This window comes from Ambystoma mexicanum, chromosome 5p (assembly GCF_040938575.1).
Source record: "Ambystoma mexicanum isolate Mex_15411 chromosome 5p, UKY_AmexF1_1, whole genome shotgun sequence".
NCBI lineage: Eukaryota > Metazoa > Chordata > Amphibia > Caudata > Ambystomatidae > Ambystoma > Ambystoma mexicanum.
This window is the reverse complement of record NC_090930.1, coordinates 997,991,528-998,011,313: the sequence shown is the minus strand read 5'-3', so window position 1 is coordinate 998,011,313 and position 19,786 is coordinate 997,991,528. Positions and strand designations below refer to the sequence as shown.

The following is a 19,786-nucleotide window of genomic DNA, read 5'->3' as shown; positions in this document are numbered from 1 at the left end:
CCGTTCTTGGCTACAAACAACTTGCAGTATGTTTGTCTGTCCCGAAATTTGAGCTTGACCCAGGTGTAGCCCATGTCGTCAATGGGTGTTTTCCCATACCCAGTGGCTCTTACTGAGGAGCTCCGTAAGTCATGGATTTTGCCAGAAAGTACCTTTACAAAGGTTTCAACGTCCACCATGGTATATGGGGATCCGGTGTCTACCACCACTCTCAAGGGTACGTCATTGACATACATGTTAACCCATGGACCATTTGCCTCTTGGAAGGAAGTGACTGTGAGAATCTGTACCTGTGGGTGTGTCTGATTGACGGATAGCATACTGTCTGACATTTGCTCATAGTCGTACTGCCAAAAAAAAAAAGTTTGAAATTGCCGGCGGATGTACATAACATGTAGATAGTGCGCAATTTAGCAATAGTTTATGTTAAGCATTTTAACCTCTGTTTCTTATAGTAATAGTTTTAAGTTTAAGCTGCATCATACATCACATTCTATTGGCAATCACTCCAGGCCAGTGACAATGTACAAGACTATATATAACATCTCCCTTTCATACCAGATTCAACCACAACATAACATCTCCCTTTCATACCGGAAGTACCCACGCGTGACATGATAGACGTAGTCATCGTTGTAGTTTCGGATGATTCTCTGGTTCCTCTTGGAAAGACTGACTGTGGGGTCAGCGATTACGTCATTGTTCTCATCACAGTCTTGTTGATGTGTGTCTTCTGGCTGGATAACATCTCTGTCGGTATGTCCTTACTTGTACTGGGTTTTTTGTGGTCTCTCTTTATTTTTACTAGGTCATCGCCGGACCATTTCTTTCCATCCTCCAACAGTACAGATTTGCCATAGCATCTCACTACCCTTTGTGGGGATCTGAAGCGGGATTCTCCCTTGAGAGTCTTCTTGGGTTCTTTAACACATAGTACGTTGCGTTCCGTGGTGGAACGAGGAAACAAAACATTCTCTGTTCTGGGTGGAACGGATTGCAAGGGAACATAGACATATATAACACCAGGCCAGAGTCATATCAGGGGTTGCGCTTGGAGGCAGGCTTAATGCAGATCCTCATGACAGGGGCAAGGATGTTCAAGGTGTTGGTGATAGAGAGGAGAAGATTAGCAAGGGCGGAGTCAGTGTGCGAGACCACAGCAAGAGTGGGAGGGGGAATGAAAGTGGCAGCAAAAGCACTCGCTTCATCGGTGGGGCAAGTTGAAAGACAGTGTTCAAGTCAAGGAAAGCCTGCTTAAAAGCTGGATATAAACTAGGAGAAGGGAGCCATTCTCCAAGTCCAATGATATTTGAGGAACACCAATTGTAAGGGACTTTTACCCTGGAGAAGGGAGTAATTCTCCTGGGTTAGAATATAAGAACCCTTCCGTTAGCTTAGCGATTTGTGTTTAAGTGACAGGGATAGAGTAGTTTGACTAGTACAGTACCTTTGCTGTGGATGCCACCGACTTCCTGACAGGCCAGAGTTTTAGTTTGTTGAGGTAGGGAAACCACTTCTAGATTTAGGGATAAGATAGGATTGCATTTATTTTGAAAACTAAAAGTGTAGAGCAACAAACATGCCTTCACTTGGTCAGACTCCACATTCCAGGTCACCACAGCATGAACGTCCACGTCATCAGCATGTCATAGGCAAGGAGGTTGTGGGAATGTTTATGTTCTGCGCATTTAAGAACTTAAGAGTGAGCCAAATATCCTGTAGCAGGCAAAGCTAGGACAAAACCCCAAAAGTAATAGAACAGACAAAAACAGTACTATAGGGCCAGTGATTCAAACAGTTTGAGAATATTACATTAGGAAGGGAAACATACTTACTGGACAGAAGTGGTTGCCTTAATGATATGTCATTGGTTTCTCTGTGTCTACATAATAAACACATAGGTGCTCATTTTGCCTAAGTGGGGTAAGGTGAACGAAAGGCGAAAAAGCTTCGTAAGACTTATGCTTTTCATGGATTCCCCACCACATTGCATTCATTTGTATGGCAGAAAGGAGGAGTAGAACCCAACTTGCATTTCCGCTGCCTTCCTTCCTCGCCGCCATACAAATGCCCCAGCATTTGCAGCGGCATGTATTTTCATGCCGGCGCAAATGGTGAGGATCCCTAGCTGGCGCACTACATAGGGATCATTGTAAACGCTGCCTACGATGCTCGCATGACAGGCAGTGTTTAGAATGAAATGCTTCCTACCATACTCGCAAGGCAGGCTGCGTTCACAATGAAACGCTTCATATAATGCTTGCATGGAAGGCAGTGTTTCCGCATTTGCACGTAGTAGAGCAAATGGGTAGGGCAAAAGGTGGCATACATGCGTTTACACCGCCTTTTATCCTGCACATTTGCACTCCACCAGGCAAATTACCACAATTTGGTGGTGGGGAGCCACCTACATCTATGTCTACATGCAATGGCTCGCCACCACCAAATTACAAAATAAAGCAAAATTAGCTCTACAGAGAAAAACTAAGAACCGAACCTGCATTAAAAGCACACTTGACACTGGATTTCAAAGGCCAAGCGCGTCAAACCCAAATTATATGATCTCCAAAGTATTGTATGTTCAAGGAGTATGAACTCGCCTGCAGCGCAATTCATATTTGGCATATTTTAAATAGCCTAAAGCTCCAAGAATTACTCTAAGAGGCTAACTATGTATGAGCGTGATGTCCCAAAACCATTACGCCAGGTATTTTTACTGTGACATACTGCATACCAGACGGCACTGATCTCGATTCCAAACATTACTGGGATTTTTAATAACGTCCAAGCAGCACTCTATTTAACAGTCCTTTCATTTAGAGTGCAAGTTTTTTCCCCTATGACTGAAGGCCACTTATACTACTGTAACTTTGAGGAGGTACCCTGAATTGGGCTGTGCACCCTTCAATTCAGATCCAAAGCAAGGGACAGCTTGCAGGTTGCAACCTGTTCCAATGTGTTCACAATACTCATGCAATGTGCATGTCTACATAGCTTGTCTCCACATTTCAGATTTCAGCAAACCACTTATATTTTACATGTTACAGTAATTGCCTTATTCTGGAGACTTTTCATAGGTACCAAACAACGACTATTTTATAATAAACCAAAAATAGCTCTCATCTAGGTTTTGCCAGGTCGCTATGGCCATGTGCATCATTATAAGACTGGAATGTTGGAGTAGCCATTGTGAACAATGGGTCAGCGGAGGGCCTTAACCACTTTTACAAAGCTTAATGTTTTCCGCTCAACATTATGCATGAATTCTCTAGCATTCCACCAGAAATAGGACACTCGTATGTTTTCTTTCGTTTCTAACCTGTTTTTGTGATTTTGCCATATTACAATGGTATTACCAGGCTACCAAATTTGCACTCGCCGCTAGCCATTGATTAGTGACAGTTGACTCTTGGCGAATAAGAAATATTGTGCTGTGTGTATGCATAGAATTGAGGTGGTGAGTGACTTTTCATGGCTGGCTAGTAGTTTGCAACTTGAAATGTTTAACGCTGGACGGCTCCAGCGCAAGGGCTGTAACAGGTGTCATCAGCCTTTAGCCTCGGGTTCACCTCAGGCCCACAATTGAGTGTGTGAGCTGATAACACATGCTACAGCCCTCCCACTGGGCTGTAAGACCTTATTACTGGATAAAGTAAAATAAAGCTCCTGTTTCCTTCTTGACTTCAGGTGCTGTCTAGAACCGGGGATATATAAATAAGCTACAGAGAAATATGGAATTGCCAGAAGATTTGTGGAATGAACATATTTGGAAACCTGCAAGGAGTCCTGCGCCACTGATCTAAATTTAACAGCAGAAGACACATTAAAATGGAGCCTTCAGAATTAAAGTACCCCAGTGATTTCCCAATTCCACTTCATCAAAAATAGTAGAAATGACAACAATTCCACAACTCTGTAAAACGAGCATCACTTTCTATAGAAAATCACCTTGAGTGCAGGGAACAAAAGCAGAAAATAAGTGATACACTCACATTATCTTGTTGCACATTTAATGCCAGGTCTTCCTCCTTCAGCCTCGCCATTACATCTACATCACGCTCGTAGTTCGGGACATCGGTCAGTGTTCTGGGGATGTAAGCCTTCTTAAACACCTATGAGGTAAACAGAGATTAGAACAAATGCCCAATGCGTCCAGAACGGTTTCCACTAATCAGGATGAAATGATAAGGCCTAAGGCGTAGCATGTTAATTGTGTTTTTTATACTTTGCAGACTGATTGACAATAGAAGGCAAATGTCTTAGGGAAAATAATCAAATGTACATTAATTAGACCCACCGCCACCTAAACAATTCCTTTCCTATGCTGAAAACTCTGAAGATATATTTCAATTCTGTGTGTTGAATCATTAATACAATAATTAGCGTTTTAAGTATTACAAACCTAAAACACTCACAATAAATCTCGAAAAAATAATGAACAGGTCCAGAGATAATGTTCTGTGCGAACAAAAATGAACGCACCATATCTTACTGTGCATTCCACATCCCTGTGATAACGACCAACATATAACATTTAAAACATACTGCAAAAACTTAGAGGCAAAGGACAATCAACTTCAGCAGTCATTGTTAAGAATGCATAATTAATCGAGTAAGATATAGCTCAACCTGCATTGGCAAAGCAAATAGTTTTGTCTTTCGCATAGAAAATGTACAGGAATTTGCAAGGTGTTTAGCTAAGTTGCTTCCTTTGGCATTATGTGCTTTATGAATCCGTCCACATGGAATCGGTCAGACAGAGACAATGCACTCGCCTGTCTTTTAGAATGATACAAAGCATGCAATGGCAATGCTTTGAAAGTACAGGCTAACCACCTCAGCTCCACTATGAACCCAGTGAGAACAGTTTACCATTATGAACTGACACCACCTGTAAGTCAACTCTAAAAAGGAAGATACTTTCATCATGGCTGCAGAGGTAGTTTTAGTCCAAAAACCATCTTCAGTTAACTTGTGGTTCTGCCTAACTGGGTCCTTGCACCCTAACTCCTGTTGAGATGCATTTCCAAAATCAGGCCTGGGGTGGATTTTGGGAGGCCATCAGGAAGACACTGAAGTCTAGCCAAATCCAATCAAGGTAAGAGTCTTAGACTCAGGAGGGTTGTGGGTAAGTCTAGGGCTACAATGATTCCACACCAAACACCAACAATAATTCCAGTTAGACAGGTCAGTACAAAAATATATAATTATGCATTAGGCCTTTAAAATATACACTAAGCAAACACTTATTATAAAACAGATAAAAACATTCACCCTTAGGGGGAAGACAGGATTTGATTCAATAATCAGGGTAAAATATCTAAGTTCTCAGATGCATGAACTTCAGTAGAGACCCTTTAGAGTAACCATAAAACTGTTGCCTAGTATATGATATCATATGATATGGCATTTATACCGTGCATGTACACAAGTGTTTCTAGGCGTTACAAGACAACGAGGGGGAAACATAGGGAGGACAAAACAACGATATTACTAGGCCCTGTGTCATTCAGACTGCGCAAGTGCAGGGAAGTGGAAGGGGAGAAGTGCTGAGGGGGGTGGGAGGGAGAGGCCCAGGTGACTCAAAAAGTGCAGCCAGCCTATGGCTCAGCGCAGGTAACTCAAAAGTGCAGCCAGCATTTGGATTAAAGTGCAGAGAGAAGGGACTGTAGGGTTGCAGCTCCAGACCACAAGTGCTAGCAGAGCCAAAAGGCAGTGCTAAGTGCAACTGGACATGCAGGAGCCTGGTCCCAAGTTCAGAGGGTAGCCAGGTGACCAGTGCGTGGCGCAGTCGGGACATCAGCAGGGGAGAGGAAGAGAGAAAGCGGAAGCGAGGAAGGTCTTGAGTTGCTTCTGGAACCGGAGGTGGTTCGGCTCAAGTTTGAGAGAGGCAGGCAGGCTAGTCCAGAGGGAGGCCCCAGCCAAAGATAGAGATCTGCCCCCAACTCTTGGCTTGGAGCTGTTTAGGAAGAGAGTTGGGCGTAGGGCGGTCCCAGGCCCTAGACAGCCTGTTGGGCGATGCACAGGGTCTTGAACTTGATTGTTGCCAACACTGGGAGACAAAGAGATTTCAGAGCTGCAGAGATACGATCCCTGGGTTTAAGGCCAAGGACACGTCTCGCAGTTCTATTCTGGATAAGTTGTAAAGGTCGGAGAGTAGAGGCAGGAAGATTTAGAAAGAGGCTGTTGCAGTAGTCCAGCCTAGAGAGGACCAGAGCTCTGGCGACAGTGAGCTCCTGAGCGAAAGTGAGGAAAGGAAGAATACCTCTGAGGAGGTGCAGCTGATAGTTTGACTTCTTAGAGACGTCAGAGATGTGAGGAGAGAAGGAGAGGGTGGAGTCCAAGATGACCCCAAGGTTCTTAGCCTCACAGATAGGAGCAGGAAGAGGGTACAAAGCGGGGGAGCCAGAGAGAGAGGAGAGGAGGGAGCTGGTGTTTCAGATGAGGAGGATCTCAGTCTTACTGGCATTAAGGCAAAGATCATTGGCGACACACCATTCCTGAATTGCGGTGAGACAATCTGGAATGAGAAAAGAAGAAGAGGCAGCTGAGGGGAGCCTGAAGGAAAGCAGGGTGTCATCCACATAGCACTGAAAGTTGGAGCAGAAGGAAGTGATGCAGTGGCCAGGAGGTGCCAGGTATTGGTTGAAAAGCCAGGGAGAGAGGTTAGACCCCTAGGGAACACCAGAAGTGGAGAGAGAGATAGAGGAGAGGAAATACTCCAGTTGGACCTTGGAGGGTCGGTCAGTGAGAAGTCAGAAACTACTTAGTAAATCCAGCCTATGATGGTTCAGGGTCTTGTCATCAGTTCCAATCTTATACTTTCACGTAGGTTTACTGTGTGATTGGATGATGCCAGTGGTTATGATACAAAAGTTCAAAAAAGGTAAGTAAAGTTCAGCTAAGTAACTTACTCAATCCCAGACACTAAGGCATAGGAAGGGATCCTTGACTAGACTTCAACCTACCAAAGTCAGGAAAGAGTGTGATAAGGACAGGACTGTACACCCACGTAGCTCTATGGAGAACAGGGTGGGGAGAGGAACAGGTATATTAACTTAGCCCTCTGATTCCAATTTCAACAGAGACCTCTGTTGAGGTTCCAGATTCTGTTGGTAACACAGTCTTATGTGCTTGGTCCCATCAAGGGAGGTCCAGTGGTCGCGGGTGCCAAAGTCACTTTCAGAATCGGGATTTACTTTTGGTCAGTTGCAGTGGATGAATCTCGATTCCAGTCACTTTCCAGCTGGAGGTCCAAAGACACTGTCAGGAAAGATTTAGTTTCAGTTGCTTTCCCTTCACTGACATTTATGGAACCTCATACTTTTTGCAATGATTTGACTCATATCCTTTTTGTTTTACTTCCCTTGCTTAGCTTATTTCTTTTGCAGACAATGGTCCGTCCCTGCATGCAGTCTCGGTCTTCCTTTGCGAGATTCTTTGTTGTTTCAATGAAGCACACATCACCTTACAGTGAGTGCTGCAGGAGTACTTTGTATACCCTTTCCTTTCGGTAAAAGTTCTGTTACTTTTTTGATGTGTTCATGACGGGTTAGTGGCAGAGGATATTTTTCTCCTTTGCTTTTAATTTTTACTGCATGCACTTTTGGATTTTACTGCATAATTCCACTTTGAGAACCTTAAACTCAAAATGGCTGTGCCAGATGTCTTTTGACCTGTCCTTTGGTAATTTCATTCCTTGGCCTTCATCCTGCCATTTCAAATCATGAAATGCCATACATGGTAATCCCTTTCTCGGACAAAACCTCCAATTTCCTGGTCAAAGAGGTGGTGTGAGCATCTGCCGGATGTAGGGGCTGGGACTGAAGGTTGACCATGGCTCGAAAATTGAAACAAAAGGAAGAGCCTTTGAGATGGTCCTTTGCAGTCAAGACTCCTACAAACAGTTGCATCCGATAAAGACCCATGGACGACCGCTGAAGATATACAGCATTGCCTCCAGTCAAGTCCTGGTGAAGCCTCGTCTCTCTGGATCGATCTCCCGAAGACCTTTGTCGATGCTTTGACCCTTGGGCTGAAAGGACCAGCCAGTCAGGACCCATGCACAAAGATTCTGCCCCATAAAGCCTTAGGAAGCATCTCAAAACTACCATGTGTGTTGACCAGTTTCATCCAAGGTCTCTCCGGTGCATCACTCCCTGTTCCGAGTTTTGGTTTGGAACTTGGAAGGCCACCAGCTTGTGACCCAAGACCTGTCCTCCAGTATCTGCTGCTTTTCGCATGTAGAAGGGATTTTTCTGGAGCAGAGTCTTTGTCTCGGCCATGAATGTTGCCTGCCACCCCCGAATCGGGGTGTTCTCTGCTGCTGCCCATCTCAATTGTCTCCTAGAGGCCTCTTGTCACGGTGGGACCTGCAGTGGTTGTCGTCTTCAGGTGCCTGAGTTGTGCAGCTACAAGGTACTCGAGACAGTCTTGTCAGAGTGCGGAACTGCTGCCTATCCAGACCTAAATTTAAATGCCAAAAACAGCCACTGCACTAGCAGCCAGCCCCTGGGCCCTGTGACCCAGAGGCAACGACTGAAGAGGGCCCTAGGAACCATAGGGGTAGTTTCTAGGTGTATCAGAATAAGGTGGGGAGTACTTGAATACACGTTTCCAACCTTCCCGTCCCCACTACAGGGTGTATGGGCGCAAAGTCTTCAGCTTACATCTCCCTTGCCTGGACGTGATCTGTAGAGTTCTGGCCAACGACACCACCTGGAATTCCCCTAGAGTGATAGGATTGAGAGAGGACCCTCTAATCGTTTTAACTTACAGTTGTTATCTGGCTACTGGAACATTTTACCTACCTGTTACTTTGCCAATATTTGTTATGCATGTCTGCAGACTTCCAGATCCCTGCAACAGGTACTTACCTGGGACTTGTGACTCTTAGAGGCAGAAGGACTATTAACTGTAGCAGGGAAGGACTTCTTAAATGTTTGTGGCCTTATTTTATGATATAGGGTAACTTGATTCCACTGCGTTAAATTGATTTTGCATTGCTTACAACAAATTCCACATTCACTCTAATGCCCACATTTTCATAGTTGATTGCTGAACTATTTCTACTGTTTTAAAAGTAAAAAAAGGTGAGTCATTCTTAACTCTGATTATATATGCTTAGTGTGAGAGAACACAGCAGATAGTAGTGCATTCCCTGGCACCGCCCGTGGGGATGCCAGACACAGAAGGGGGACAACATTTCCCAGGGACGCTTGTGCCCCGACCACAGTCACGTGAACACGCCCGCACTGAAGGACTCAGTCACGTGAAGTGGCAAGAGGCACGCAGCATTCAGGAACCCAAGAACATGACGCAATTAAGGAGACTAGCAGCTAAGCGCCAGCGTTTCAGAGCTGACACATTCGAATGGCGCGATCTAGATCTTGCATGTTTTGACTTGGTAACAGACCTTTGATTCTGTATTCATGGAACAAATTTAGATTCTGGTTTAAAATACTGACATTCTCTTTGGGCTACTTAACCAATGGCTTTGGATTAACGGATTGTCCTTTGGTTTTGGGTGTAACTTTGATACCGACTCTCCAGCTTGTTTTGGAATTACTGGATTTTGTAAGAAATAAGTTACCCATAACTTATGTTCTCCAGCATTGGTATCTTTCTTAGATTCACATGCGTTTGGATATTCCCAGTTGTCAGGCTGGGAATGCTCGGTAACAGTAAAGAACAAATTACTTGCCTTTCGGTAATGTTCTTTCTGATGGATGTTACTCCCACTGATTCCTCATCTATGATATCCATCTCCCAGCCGCAGCCGCCCTGCAGGAACATCGTCTGCTGCCAGGGGGGCACAGTGCGGCTCTGCGTCGGTTCCGCCCGATACCCTTACAAGCCGGACATGTCGGGTCCAGTATATATAGAGGCATCGTCGAGCGCAATCCCGTCCTGGAGCCTCTGGACACCTGAAACCAAAGGGTGTCGAGGAACACCTGGAGTGGACGCAACCGCAATCTGCAGAGCCGAATCCAGTATATGCATGATGACATCATGCCGAGCAGCGACTTGATGGTCCTCACTGTGGTGAACATCTGTGCTAACAGCCGTTGCACCTTGCCCAAGATGGTCGCTATCCTCTCCTCTGACGCAGACACCAGACAGGACACCGTGTTGAGCCTGGATCCCATGAACAGTGTGTCCTGCGATGGAGTCAAGCAGGACTTTGCATAATTCACAGAGAACCCCGGGTCTGTCAGCAGCTGAACGGTCTTCGCCATGTGATCGACTGCGATGTCCTTTGACTTGCCCTGGATGAGCCCGTCCAGGTAAGGATACACATGAATCATTAGCCGCCACCGGTGACAGGCACTTAGTGAAGACTCTGGGCGCTTACTTAAGTCCGAAGGGAAGAGCCATGAACTGGCAATGCTTCCCTTGGACGATGAAGCGCAGGAATTTGCAAAGCTTTTCGTGTATGGGGACGTGGAAGTACACGTCCTCTAGATCCAACGGCGACAGAAAGTCTCCCTCCACCAGCTGGCCGAGCATGTGCTGCAGCGTGACCATCCTGAACTTCTGGGACTTTATGTATTTGTTGAGTCGTCGTATGCCACGAATGGGCCACCAGCCCCCGGTCTTCTTTCTTACGAGAAAACATCTTGAGTAAGCTCCGGAGTAGCTGTGGAACCAGCTCTATCACCCCCTTTCTTAACATGGCCCGAACCTCCAGCAGCAGCTGAGGGATGTGCTGTTCCTGTCGGGCCATCGGATATATACGCAGGCACTTCAGTTGAAATTCCAAAGTGTGTCCGTGGACAAGAGTGTCCAAAACCCATCGATCGGTGGAGATGGTCTCCCACACACTGACAATGTTCGCCAGCCGGCCTTCCACCAGGGTGCACGGGTGGGGGCCAGATGTCATGGCCAGATCAATCCTGTTTGGAGGTCGGCGTGGTGCTTTGGGGTCCTTGATGATGACGGCGGCCACCTCCAAAGGCCATGGAGCGACCCCAGCCGGCTTCCAGGGTCAAAGAAAAGGAGGGTTGGCTCTAAGAGGACGAGCCCCTGCCGAAACCCTTCGAAGACCTGCTAGACTTCTCTCCTGAGGAATGAAAGGTCAGCCGGTGTTGTTGCAGAGTGCCCAAGGCACGGGCCATCTCCATTTCGGTCTTGATTACCTGGAAGGATTCATCGACGACCTTCCCGAACAGGTTGTCTCCCTCGTCTGGACCTCCTGCCTAAAGTTGGTGGCCTTGAGCCAGCCACGATGGCGAAGGCAAACCCAGTTACCCATCTGGTGGAAACCTGTGTCCGCAAAGTTCAGGGCCACTATGATGGCAAGGTCCGATGCCACCTTGCCTTCCTGGAGGATCTCCAAAGCCTTGACCTGTTTGTCATCGGGGAGGAAATCCAAGAGCAGAGACATTTTATACCAAAGCTCCCGGTCGTATCTGGCCATGATCGCCAAGGCGTAGGCCGCCTTGACCATCGTCGCCGCAGAGAAGTTTACTTTGCTACCCATGGAATCCAATTTCTTCCGCTCGTTGTCTGGGGGTGCAGATGAAGAAGACGACGAATTTGACGACTTCTTCCTGGTGGCTACCGCGACCACAGTCCGGCGACGGTTGGGACCTCAGACACTTGGGCGCAGACTCCGGAACTGGTACTTCTTTTCAAGCCGGTCTCTCTTCACTGGAGCCGAGGAGGGGTTCCTCAGTAGCACCAGCCTCTCATCCCAGACGTCATCCAGGAGCGGTACCAACAGGATAGTCCTCCTCTTCGCCTCCCAGCGTTGGTACAGGAAGCCCTCCCTTTTCTCCTCCAGGGTGAGCTGGAAAAGCTCTGACGCCCGGGTGATCATGGACTAAAAGGATCCCATTTTGTTCGGTTGAGAAACTGTCAGCGTTAGTGATGCAGGATCTCCCATTCCTGCGTCGTCATCTTTATCTGTTGTCGCCATGTCTGTCCCCGTGCCCCTAGGGAGGAGGTTGGAATGGAGGTGTAGGATGTCTCCTCCTCTTCTTTGCCGGTGGTTACCCCGATGTCAAGAGAGTCACCGGTGGTGGCGTAGGTGGCACAGTAGGCAACCTCCTCTGAGTCTCCGACACCTGCGTGTGGAAGGTCGAGAGGATATCCTACGATATATCGTCGCCTCTGGCTGGCGTCTCCCCAACGTGTCCATTGTCGTCACCACCCTGGATGGTGTGGACGGAAACTATCTCCTCGTCGGATGAGAAAAATGTCTGTTTCTTGGAGTTCTTCTCCGCCTCCCCTTTCTTTGGGTCCCGAGGGGTCGGTCGTGGGCTAAGGTCCGGCCTCCTCTTCTCCGGAGTCTTTTCTAGTGGCATAGACAAATCTCCCGTTTGGGAGGAAGAGCCACTCTGGCCACCGCCGAGGGACCCTGGACTGTGTCTGCCCCTTTTGCCTTCGCATGGGAGGCCACCACCAACTCGATTGAGGATGACGATTTGGCCTGGATCACCTGGGCCTTCACAGGCAGGTCCTTGGCCTTCTCTTTCACAGGAAGTTTGTACATCTTGCCCTACTTGGCCTTCTCTGGTGTCTCCCGCAGCCTCCCCGGGGTAGCTGACTTTCTCTTGGACGAAGAGCTGGAGCGGTGGCTGGAGATCGAGGCAGACTGAGACGATGAACGTGCCATGACAATCGTGGGACCCGCTTTCCCTGGTGTACACTCCTGCCAGGGTATAACTTCGCTTCAGAAAGGGGTATGGGTTCTCCCTTTTCCAATGATTGACAATATCAGATTGGGATTTCAATCCCTTGTTTCACTATCTCTTCTTCTTGCCCCTGGTTTACTTGCCTGCCTGGCGTTACAACCTTCTTACTTGGGTGCGGGTCCCAGACTCACACAATGCCTGTTCACTACCCTGCCTGGGCTTTTCCACGTTGCCTGGTTCACTACCCTGCCGGGGCTTTTCCACCCTTCATTCACTCTCTGTTGTATCCAGAAAACAATCATTTTCTTACGCTGGGTCACTGACCCTTTCTTAACAATGTCTGCATCAGTTTTACTTCCATTGCTTTGGCTCTTAGCATTGTGGCTCTTAATAATGTTCATAGCAGTTTCACTGTCCTTTCTTGTATTGGTATCAACTATACCGTCTTTAGACTTGCAACAATGTTTGTATTGCTATCAACTGTTTCACTTCCTTCTCTTGGGCTCTCACGCAATGTGTATCATACGCGACATTCACTCTGAAGCGCCCCAGTACTGGTCTTCTGTGGCTGCTGCGGTGTTCCTCCCGGTTCCTGCACAGCTTTGCTTTCGGCCCACTCGCTAACCGAGTTCTGCAAGCCGCTCTGTTTCCACCATCCCTCTGTTGGCATGTGACAGCTCCAGCTACCATTGACCGAGAGCCCGCAAATTTCTCCTGGTTTTGTTTCTCTGCAAGCCGTGTCACTCCTCTGTACATCGTTCCAGAGGACGCTCCTTCCCAGCCTTCCAAACAGCATGAGAACAAGTTAGTCGCAGCTGCAGCGTCTGCCAGTCTTGCTGCTTCTCTGCCTGCTTCCCTCTCTCTTGCTGTTGACCTGTGTCCATTTTAAATGTCCTGGTGTTGTTTTGCATTCTCCAATAACTGGAACACGTCATTAGTTTACCGTGTCTGGTCATGCAGATCACTCCATCCCTCTTCCTCTTCTCAGTACTTGAAAAGGGGGTGAGGCAAACAGTGTTGTTGATTAGAAAAACCTGGGAATTCACCATCCACATTACAGTAAGCCATAATTGAGTGCTGCAAAGGTATCTGGCTGCTACTAAAAGATATATCTGAAGGGTTGTTTCTATGCAATATCCCTCTGCTTCCCTGGAGTTTGTCCTCCCCTACATGGTCCTCCCGCACATAGCCACCCCCAGGGTCAGAGTCAGGTGGCCTCTGCCTTTCCCTGGCCACATACGAGAATCTCCCATCCTAAGATTCATCACACCTCTCAGAAACCTCCCATAGGGTTGGTTGTGAAAATCCATCTTAACAACAAATAGTCCTGCAGATCGATGGCCTGGAGGATCTGGGCCAAGGTGACCATCTTGTATGTGACATTGCGCAGAGGGCTTAAGATCCATATTAGGATGCAGGCTGCAGTCTTTCTTCTGAACCAGAAATGAAAGGAACTAGCAGCCCTTCCCTTGCTCTGAATGATGCACCAATTCTATGGCACCCTTCTTCAGAAGCTGACGGACCTCCTCCAACAGGTAACAAAAGGCCCATAAAGAGGATTGTTGGGTGGGGAATGAAGAAAAGGGAGGCAGCAGTCCTGAGAAATGACATTTAAGAACCAAGCTTTTGAGACAGTGCAGCAATACACCTTGAAAAGGGAGAACCTCCGTTCGACAGGAGACAAATGAAAGACATCCAATTTACAGTGGGTTGGCACAGGGGGACATTGTGGGGACAATCGGTGGTGGCAGTCCCTCTCTGTGCACCTCTGCCTCTTGCTAGCGGGGAAAGAGGGTAACGCTGTGACTATGAGCCGGAAAGCACCGTCCCGCTGCCAGTGGATGCTTTGGAGCCGAGGTAGAAGGCTGCTAAATGGCCAGCCCTAAGAACTTAGCTGTGGCATTGGAAGCTTGGAACATTTGGGGGTGCTGCTTCCATCGAAAGCCATGTCCAGGAGTTTTGTTGGACATCCGGGCAAACACATGGTCTTCATCCAAGAGTGCTGTCGCAGGACAGATCAAGCGCCCACCCCATGTGGCACAATCAGTTGTATCAAACCGAACTGTGAGATATGGCGTGTGGCCTCCTTACGATCCCCAACCACCTCTCCTCCATCTCCTCAGTCATCAAGTTCTCAGCCATTTCGGAGAACACACTCCATAGCCCAAAGGTGTATTTAGTCAGGGTGCAAGTGGCGTTGACAGCCCTCAAAGAAAGACTGATGCAAAGAACTTGCAGTCCATGGCATTTAGCTTTGCCGTGTCAGACGGCAAGGAGTGAAATGATGTAATTTTTAGATCTGTCGTGGAGGCTTACACCAATAAGCCCTCTGGTGAGGTGTGTGTGGAGAGAAATCCGGGATCCTAAGGAGCAGGGAAAAGTGTCCTGGCAAGGTCGTGATGTACAGCAGGGACCAATACCGGTTTCTCCGACACAGCCAAAATAGGCACAGCCACTGCTGGTCTGAACAGCAAAAGGATCGCCTGTGGAGGACCCTCGTCTAACCTGACTGCTAGGTCATACTTGAGGGCTGAGGGGACAAATCTAGACTCTCTACAACCTGTGCAATGGTCCTCAGAAATTAGCAGTAGGGTTTGTCAGGGACATGAGCTAGAAGAATCTCCAGCTCTGGAGACGTCCAAGCTACTGGCATCCTTCAGGCCTGAAACCAAGTCTAAGCGATACTCCCTAACACAGAACTCATCACAGTAAGTCCTCAGCCTCAACAGAGTACAGTGGTTCCAGATCAAAGGGATGGCATTCCCCCTCCTCATCAATGATCTCTGTCATCTCTCAGAGGAATTATCTGCCTCCCCCAACCCTCCCACATCACAGAGCAGAGTATTCTAGTAAGGTCCTGGTGCTGAGCTGATGGGAACAGATCCAAAGGTTTTGGCGCCTGAAGATGGAAACCTATGGCACCAGGGAGGAGTGGCATCCACCGGTAAAGCCAGAACCAAACTATCAGGCATGTGGTCAGAGGAGGTAACTCTGTTAGGAAAGATTATTTTTTTGCCGCTTTCCCTCCATAGTTCCCTATGGAACCCCATTCTTGTTGCTCTGTTGTTGATGCTGTCCTGACTTTTTGAAGGTAAGTAAAGCCTCCAGTTTCACTTACCATGCCTTCTTCTCGCATGTTATGGGGAAACTGATCAGTCCTTCAGTCAGATTGCTAGAACTGGTAAACTTTGTTTCCCTTTTGAATTCCTGTATATTTAAAACTGCACACAGCAAATTACAATGTAGTGCAATGGGGATATATTTGTATCACCTTAGCTTTTTACACAGAGGATTAATGGTTACTTGTATATGGCAACAGTTACATTTTTACAGTTTCTGCATTATTTTTGGTGTTCTCATTCGCGCTTATGAGTATGGATACTAAAAGTGGCTAGTGAGCTAAAATGGCTGTGCCACGTGATTTTCGCTTGTTCTTTGGACATATTGTAGTTTGGCCTTCTTCCTGCCCTTTAAGGGTCAGGAAAGTACTTATAAGGTCATAGACTTGCCCGGGAAAGCTGCTGCTTTCACAGGATACTGAGACTTTGTGTGTGGCACAGGAAGGAGGCTGGGACCGTCTAGTCCCAGTCCACATATTTGGTGCCAGAAAATCTGCTTTTGGGGTGGATTTGAAACCAGTAGCTGTCCCCGATTCGACAATTACCGGCTGTTTTAATGGTGCAGATCCTTAACATTGGTGGGCTTGGACTTGCTTCCAGCTCGATCCTGCGATAAAAGGAGGACCTCTGCAGCTATTCTTGAAATCTACGTTGGAGCCAAGAATCTTTTGAAGAAGAGCAGCCTGCTGATGACCCGAAGACAACTCTTGAAGTGGCCCAGCATTCCTTCCTGTGTCCGGTCCGGTGAAGCACTGCTCCTCTGACTGATCTCTGAAGACACTGAACTGTGCTTCAGACCTTGTACTAGTGGGGCTAACTAGTCTCAACGCCTTCTTGAGGATCCAGCCCTTCGGAAATGTCCCTAGAATGCCCAGTGGGCTGACCAGCTCTCTCGTGTGCTCCCTTGCCAGAATCGTTGCTGTTCCAAATTGAAGCCTGGAACTTAGGCAGTCCCAGCTTGTGTCACCAGTCGCCTACTCCGCAAATTTCATTTTCCAACCTTCAAGGGAACCTGTCCTGGAGCAGCTGCTGTGACTGGAAGGACACCTGTCGTCGCCTATGAATGTTGATCCTAGCTGGAACTCATTTCCCTTTATCCTGTGAAGTGTCCTAAGGAGGCCTGCATCGATGGATTCTGCATTTCTTCACTAACAGGGGTTGCATATTGCATTCCCATTCAACCTGAAGAATGTTCAGACCCGCAACTAGAGCTACTAACTCTAGAAATCAAATACTAGGCCTCCGCTCCAGATCCTCACCGCAAACCCAACTATCCAAAACTGAAAACAAACCAACCTCAGAACACCACAAACTGGCCACTACCAAGAAGGCAGCCAAAGGGCAGAATACCACCCCACCCCCACTGCCACGCCCAGACTTACAATGTGCATTAATTAATGCCAGATCCCTCCCTGCCCACGCTACTGAAATTCATGACCTTCTAACCAACCTCGCCTTGACATTCTCGCCATCACCGAAACCTGGCTACACAATGCCGCCGGCCCTGCCATCTCCCTAGCCATCCCATCAGGATACTTCATCCTTAGACAGGACAGAACACTGTCCACAGGTGGGGGGGTAGCCCTCATAGTCAAAGATCACCTAGAAATAAGACAACTTTCCTCCAAATTAGGGGAGACGTAGACTCTCTATCTGCCAAGATCACACTTTCTCCCAATACCACCATCACCCTCAATCTAGTATACCGCCCACCAGGCCCAATACTGGACTTTCAGGACAACCTCTCACATCTACTAGGTGAAACCCTTAAAACTACGACCAAAACTATTCTTTTAGGAGACCTTAACCTGGGACTCCATGACCAGAAAGATAGACCCTCCACTACACTAGCACAAGCTCTCCAAGAAATGGGCTTTGAACAAAAAGTACTCCATCCTACCCACAACAAAGGAAGTACTCTTGACTGGATAGCTGACCACAACTGTGGCATCAACATCAGCTCCATCACACCTACCCCATGGTCCGACCACGTTCTCATTCATTTCCTCATCCCTACACCTAACAACTTGGCAAAAAAACCTCAAGCCAGCACCTCCAGCCCTAGCCAAAAGCGCCAAGAACATAATCAAAGAAAATATCTTACCTTACCTAGACACTCTCACCACTAACCTCCCTGCCACATCAGACCCAGCTGCACTGGCGGATATCTACAAATCCACCATTAGCACTGCCATAGATATCATCGCCCCTCTAAAAAAGAAAAAATCAAAAAATACCAAACACTCCAATACTTGGTTCTCAGCAGAACTAAAAGAATTACGAACCAAAAAACGCAACGCCCTAAACTTATGGCAAAATGTGCCCAACGCATCCTCGCTATCCCCCTACAAATCACTGGCCACCCAATACAAAAAAAAGTATCATAGCAGCCAAATCTGCGTCCTACAATGAAAGAATCTCCAACGCCTCCTCAGAATCCAAAGAGCTTTTCGCCATCTTCAAGGAACTATCCACACCGGCTACTAAGTCTCAAGAGGTTGTTAAGGACCAAGCTTGGTGTAACACCATACAGTTCGCCTGTCATGATCTCTGCTTCCAAAAGGTCAGGGTTTTCCCAACTCCCTTGGAAGCAGATCCATAACCCAGGTTCCGAGTGCCAACCAGTCCCAATTGGGACCTTTTGGACCCAGTCCTGGCGCCAGTGGCACCAGGCTCATAAATATGCCCAGTCCCAGCGCTGGAAGCGCCGGGCTCATAATGCTTGGGTGGACTTACCTGCAGCAGACCATGCTGCTTACTTGCCTGCCAGTTGAGCCTCTGATCCTCTTCTGTTTGGAACTACTTTTCCTGTTGGGTGGGGCAGGAGCCACTCCCTAGATTCAGAACACTGGAACTCTTCTGGAAAGCAGGAACTCTTTTCTTACCTAGGCGTGGCTGTGGACGGAGACACCTAAGCACTACAGGAGGCTATTTAAACCACACCCGATGGATGAATCTTGCTTTGCGTTATTCTGCATCCTCTGCAGCAGAACGCTCATCGTGTCTTCTGCATCTGATCCTGGGCCTAAGGAAAAAGGCTTACCATCCTGAATCCAGTCTTCAGCAACACCTATAAAGACAAGAAAGAACAGGTTAGCATTACGGTCTTCAGTGACAGCTCTTCACTTACCTGGTCCATCGGCTGTCACCAACGCCTCGCGCTGCATTCCGGCATCTGAAAGACAAAAGCTTACCAACTCTTCGTGCGCTCCGGAGGTCTTCACACTGCATTCCGGCATCTGAAAGACAAAAGCTTACCAACTCTTCGCACGCTCCGGAGGCCTTCGGCGCTGCATCCCGCATCTGAAAGACAAAACAAGGTGCGTTTAAAGACATTGGGGAACTTTAATACTCACGTGCCATTACTCCTTTCCACATCTAACCCAGTGGGTATTCCGGCACCCTGCAGCCGCTCCGAACTTGTACCTGCAAAATAAAAAGACAGTTAGAGCGCATCGTGAAGCAGGCAACAAGCGCTTACTTACGTGCTTCCAGGCGCTTCTATTCATCACACGGGCTCCATCTTCAACTCACTTCAGCCCGTCATCCGCCATCGCCGGAACCCTGCAAAACAAGAAACATCATCACTAAAGACTTTAAAGACATTAGAATTACTCGAAACTTACCGTTCGTGCAGTAAACGACGGACAGCAGTCCTCTGAAGTCAAGAGGCCTGCTCCCCGTATCCAGTGAAGAAACTGGTTACAGCACCCTGCCCCGAGGCAGATGGAGAGCACGGCGTTCACTTACCTAAGGTGAGAGCGTTAACCTTTGGGGTTCTACAGGAGAAGAGAAAGGGAAGAAGAGAGAGACATTCAATAACCCAGTTCCTTAATCCCATATTTTCTATCTGCAGACATCTTACCCTTCGAGTCAGACATACAGTGCACAGAGGTCCAGCCCAAAGAGCCAGCCATGTGTTACACATCACCTTTGAAGATACGGTATACGCCCAGTCAAGACCGGCGCCTCTACGGGAATCAGGTGAGCGTTACATCGCCCTCATAAACAAAATTGAACTCCTCCAAG

The 19,786-nt window shown here is 47.7% G+C and overlaps 1 protein-coding gene across 1 annotated transcript in view; it reads right to left on the bottom strand.

Moving 5' to 3' along the window:
* RIOK1 (RIO kinase 1) overlaps positions 1 to 19,786 on the bottom strand; it is an 862,653-nt gene that overhangs the window by 121,694 nt on the left and 721,173 nt on the right. The window contains exon 14 of the mRNA XM_069613474.1: positions 3,993 to 4,112. Within this exon, the coding sequence (XP_069469575.1) occupies positions 3,993 to 4,112 (120 nt within the window). The remainder of the gene's footprint in view (positions 1 to 3,992; positions 4,113 to 19,786) is intronic.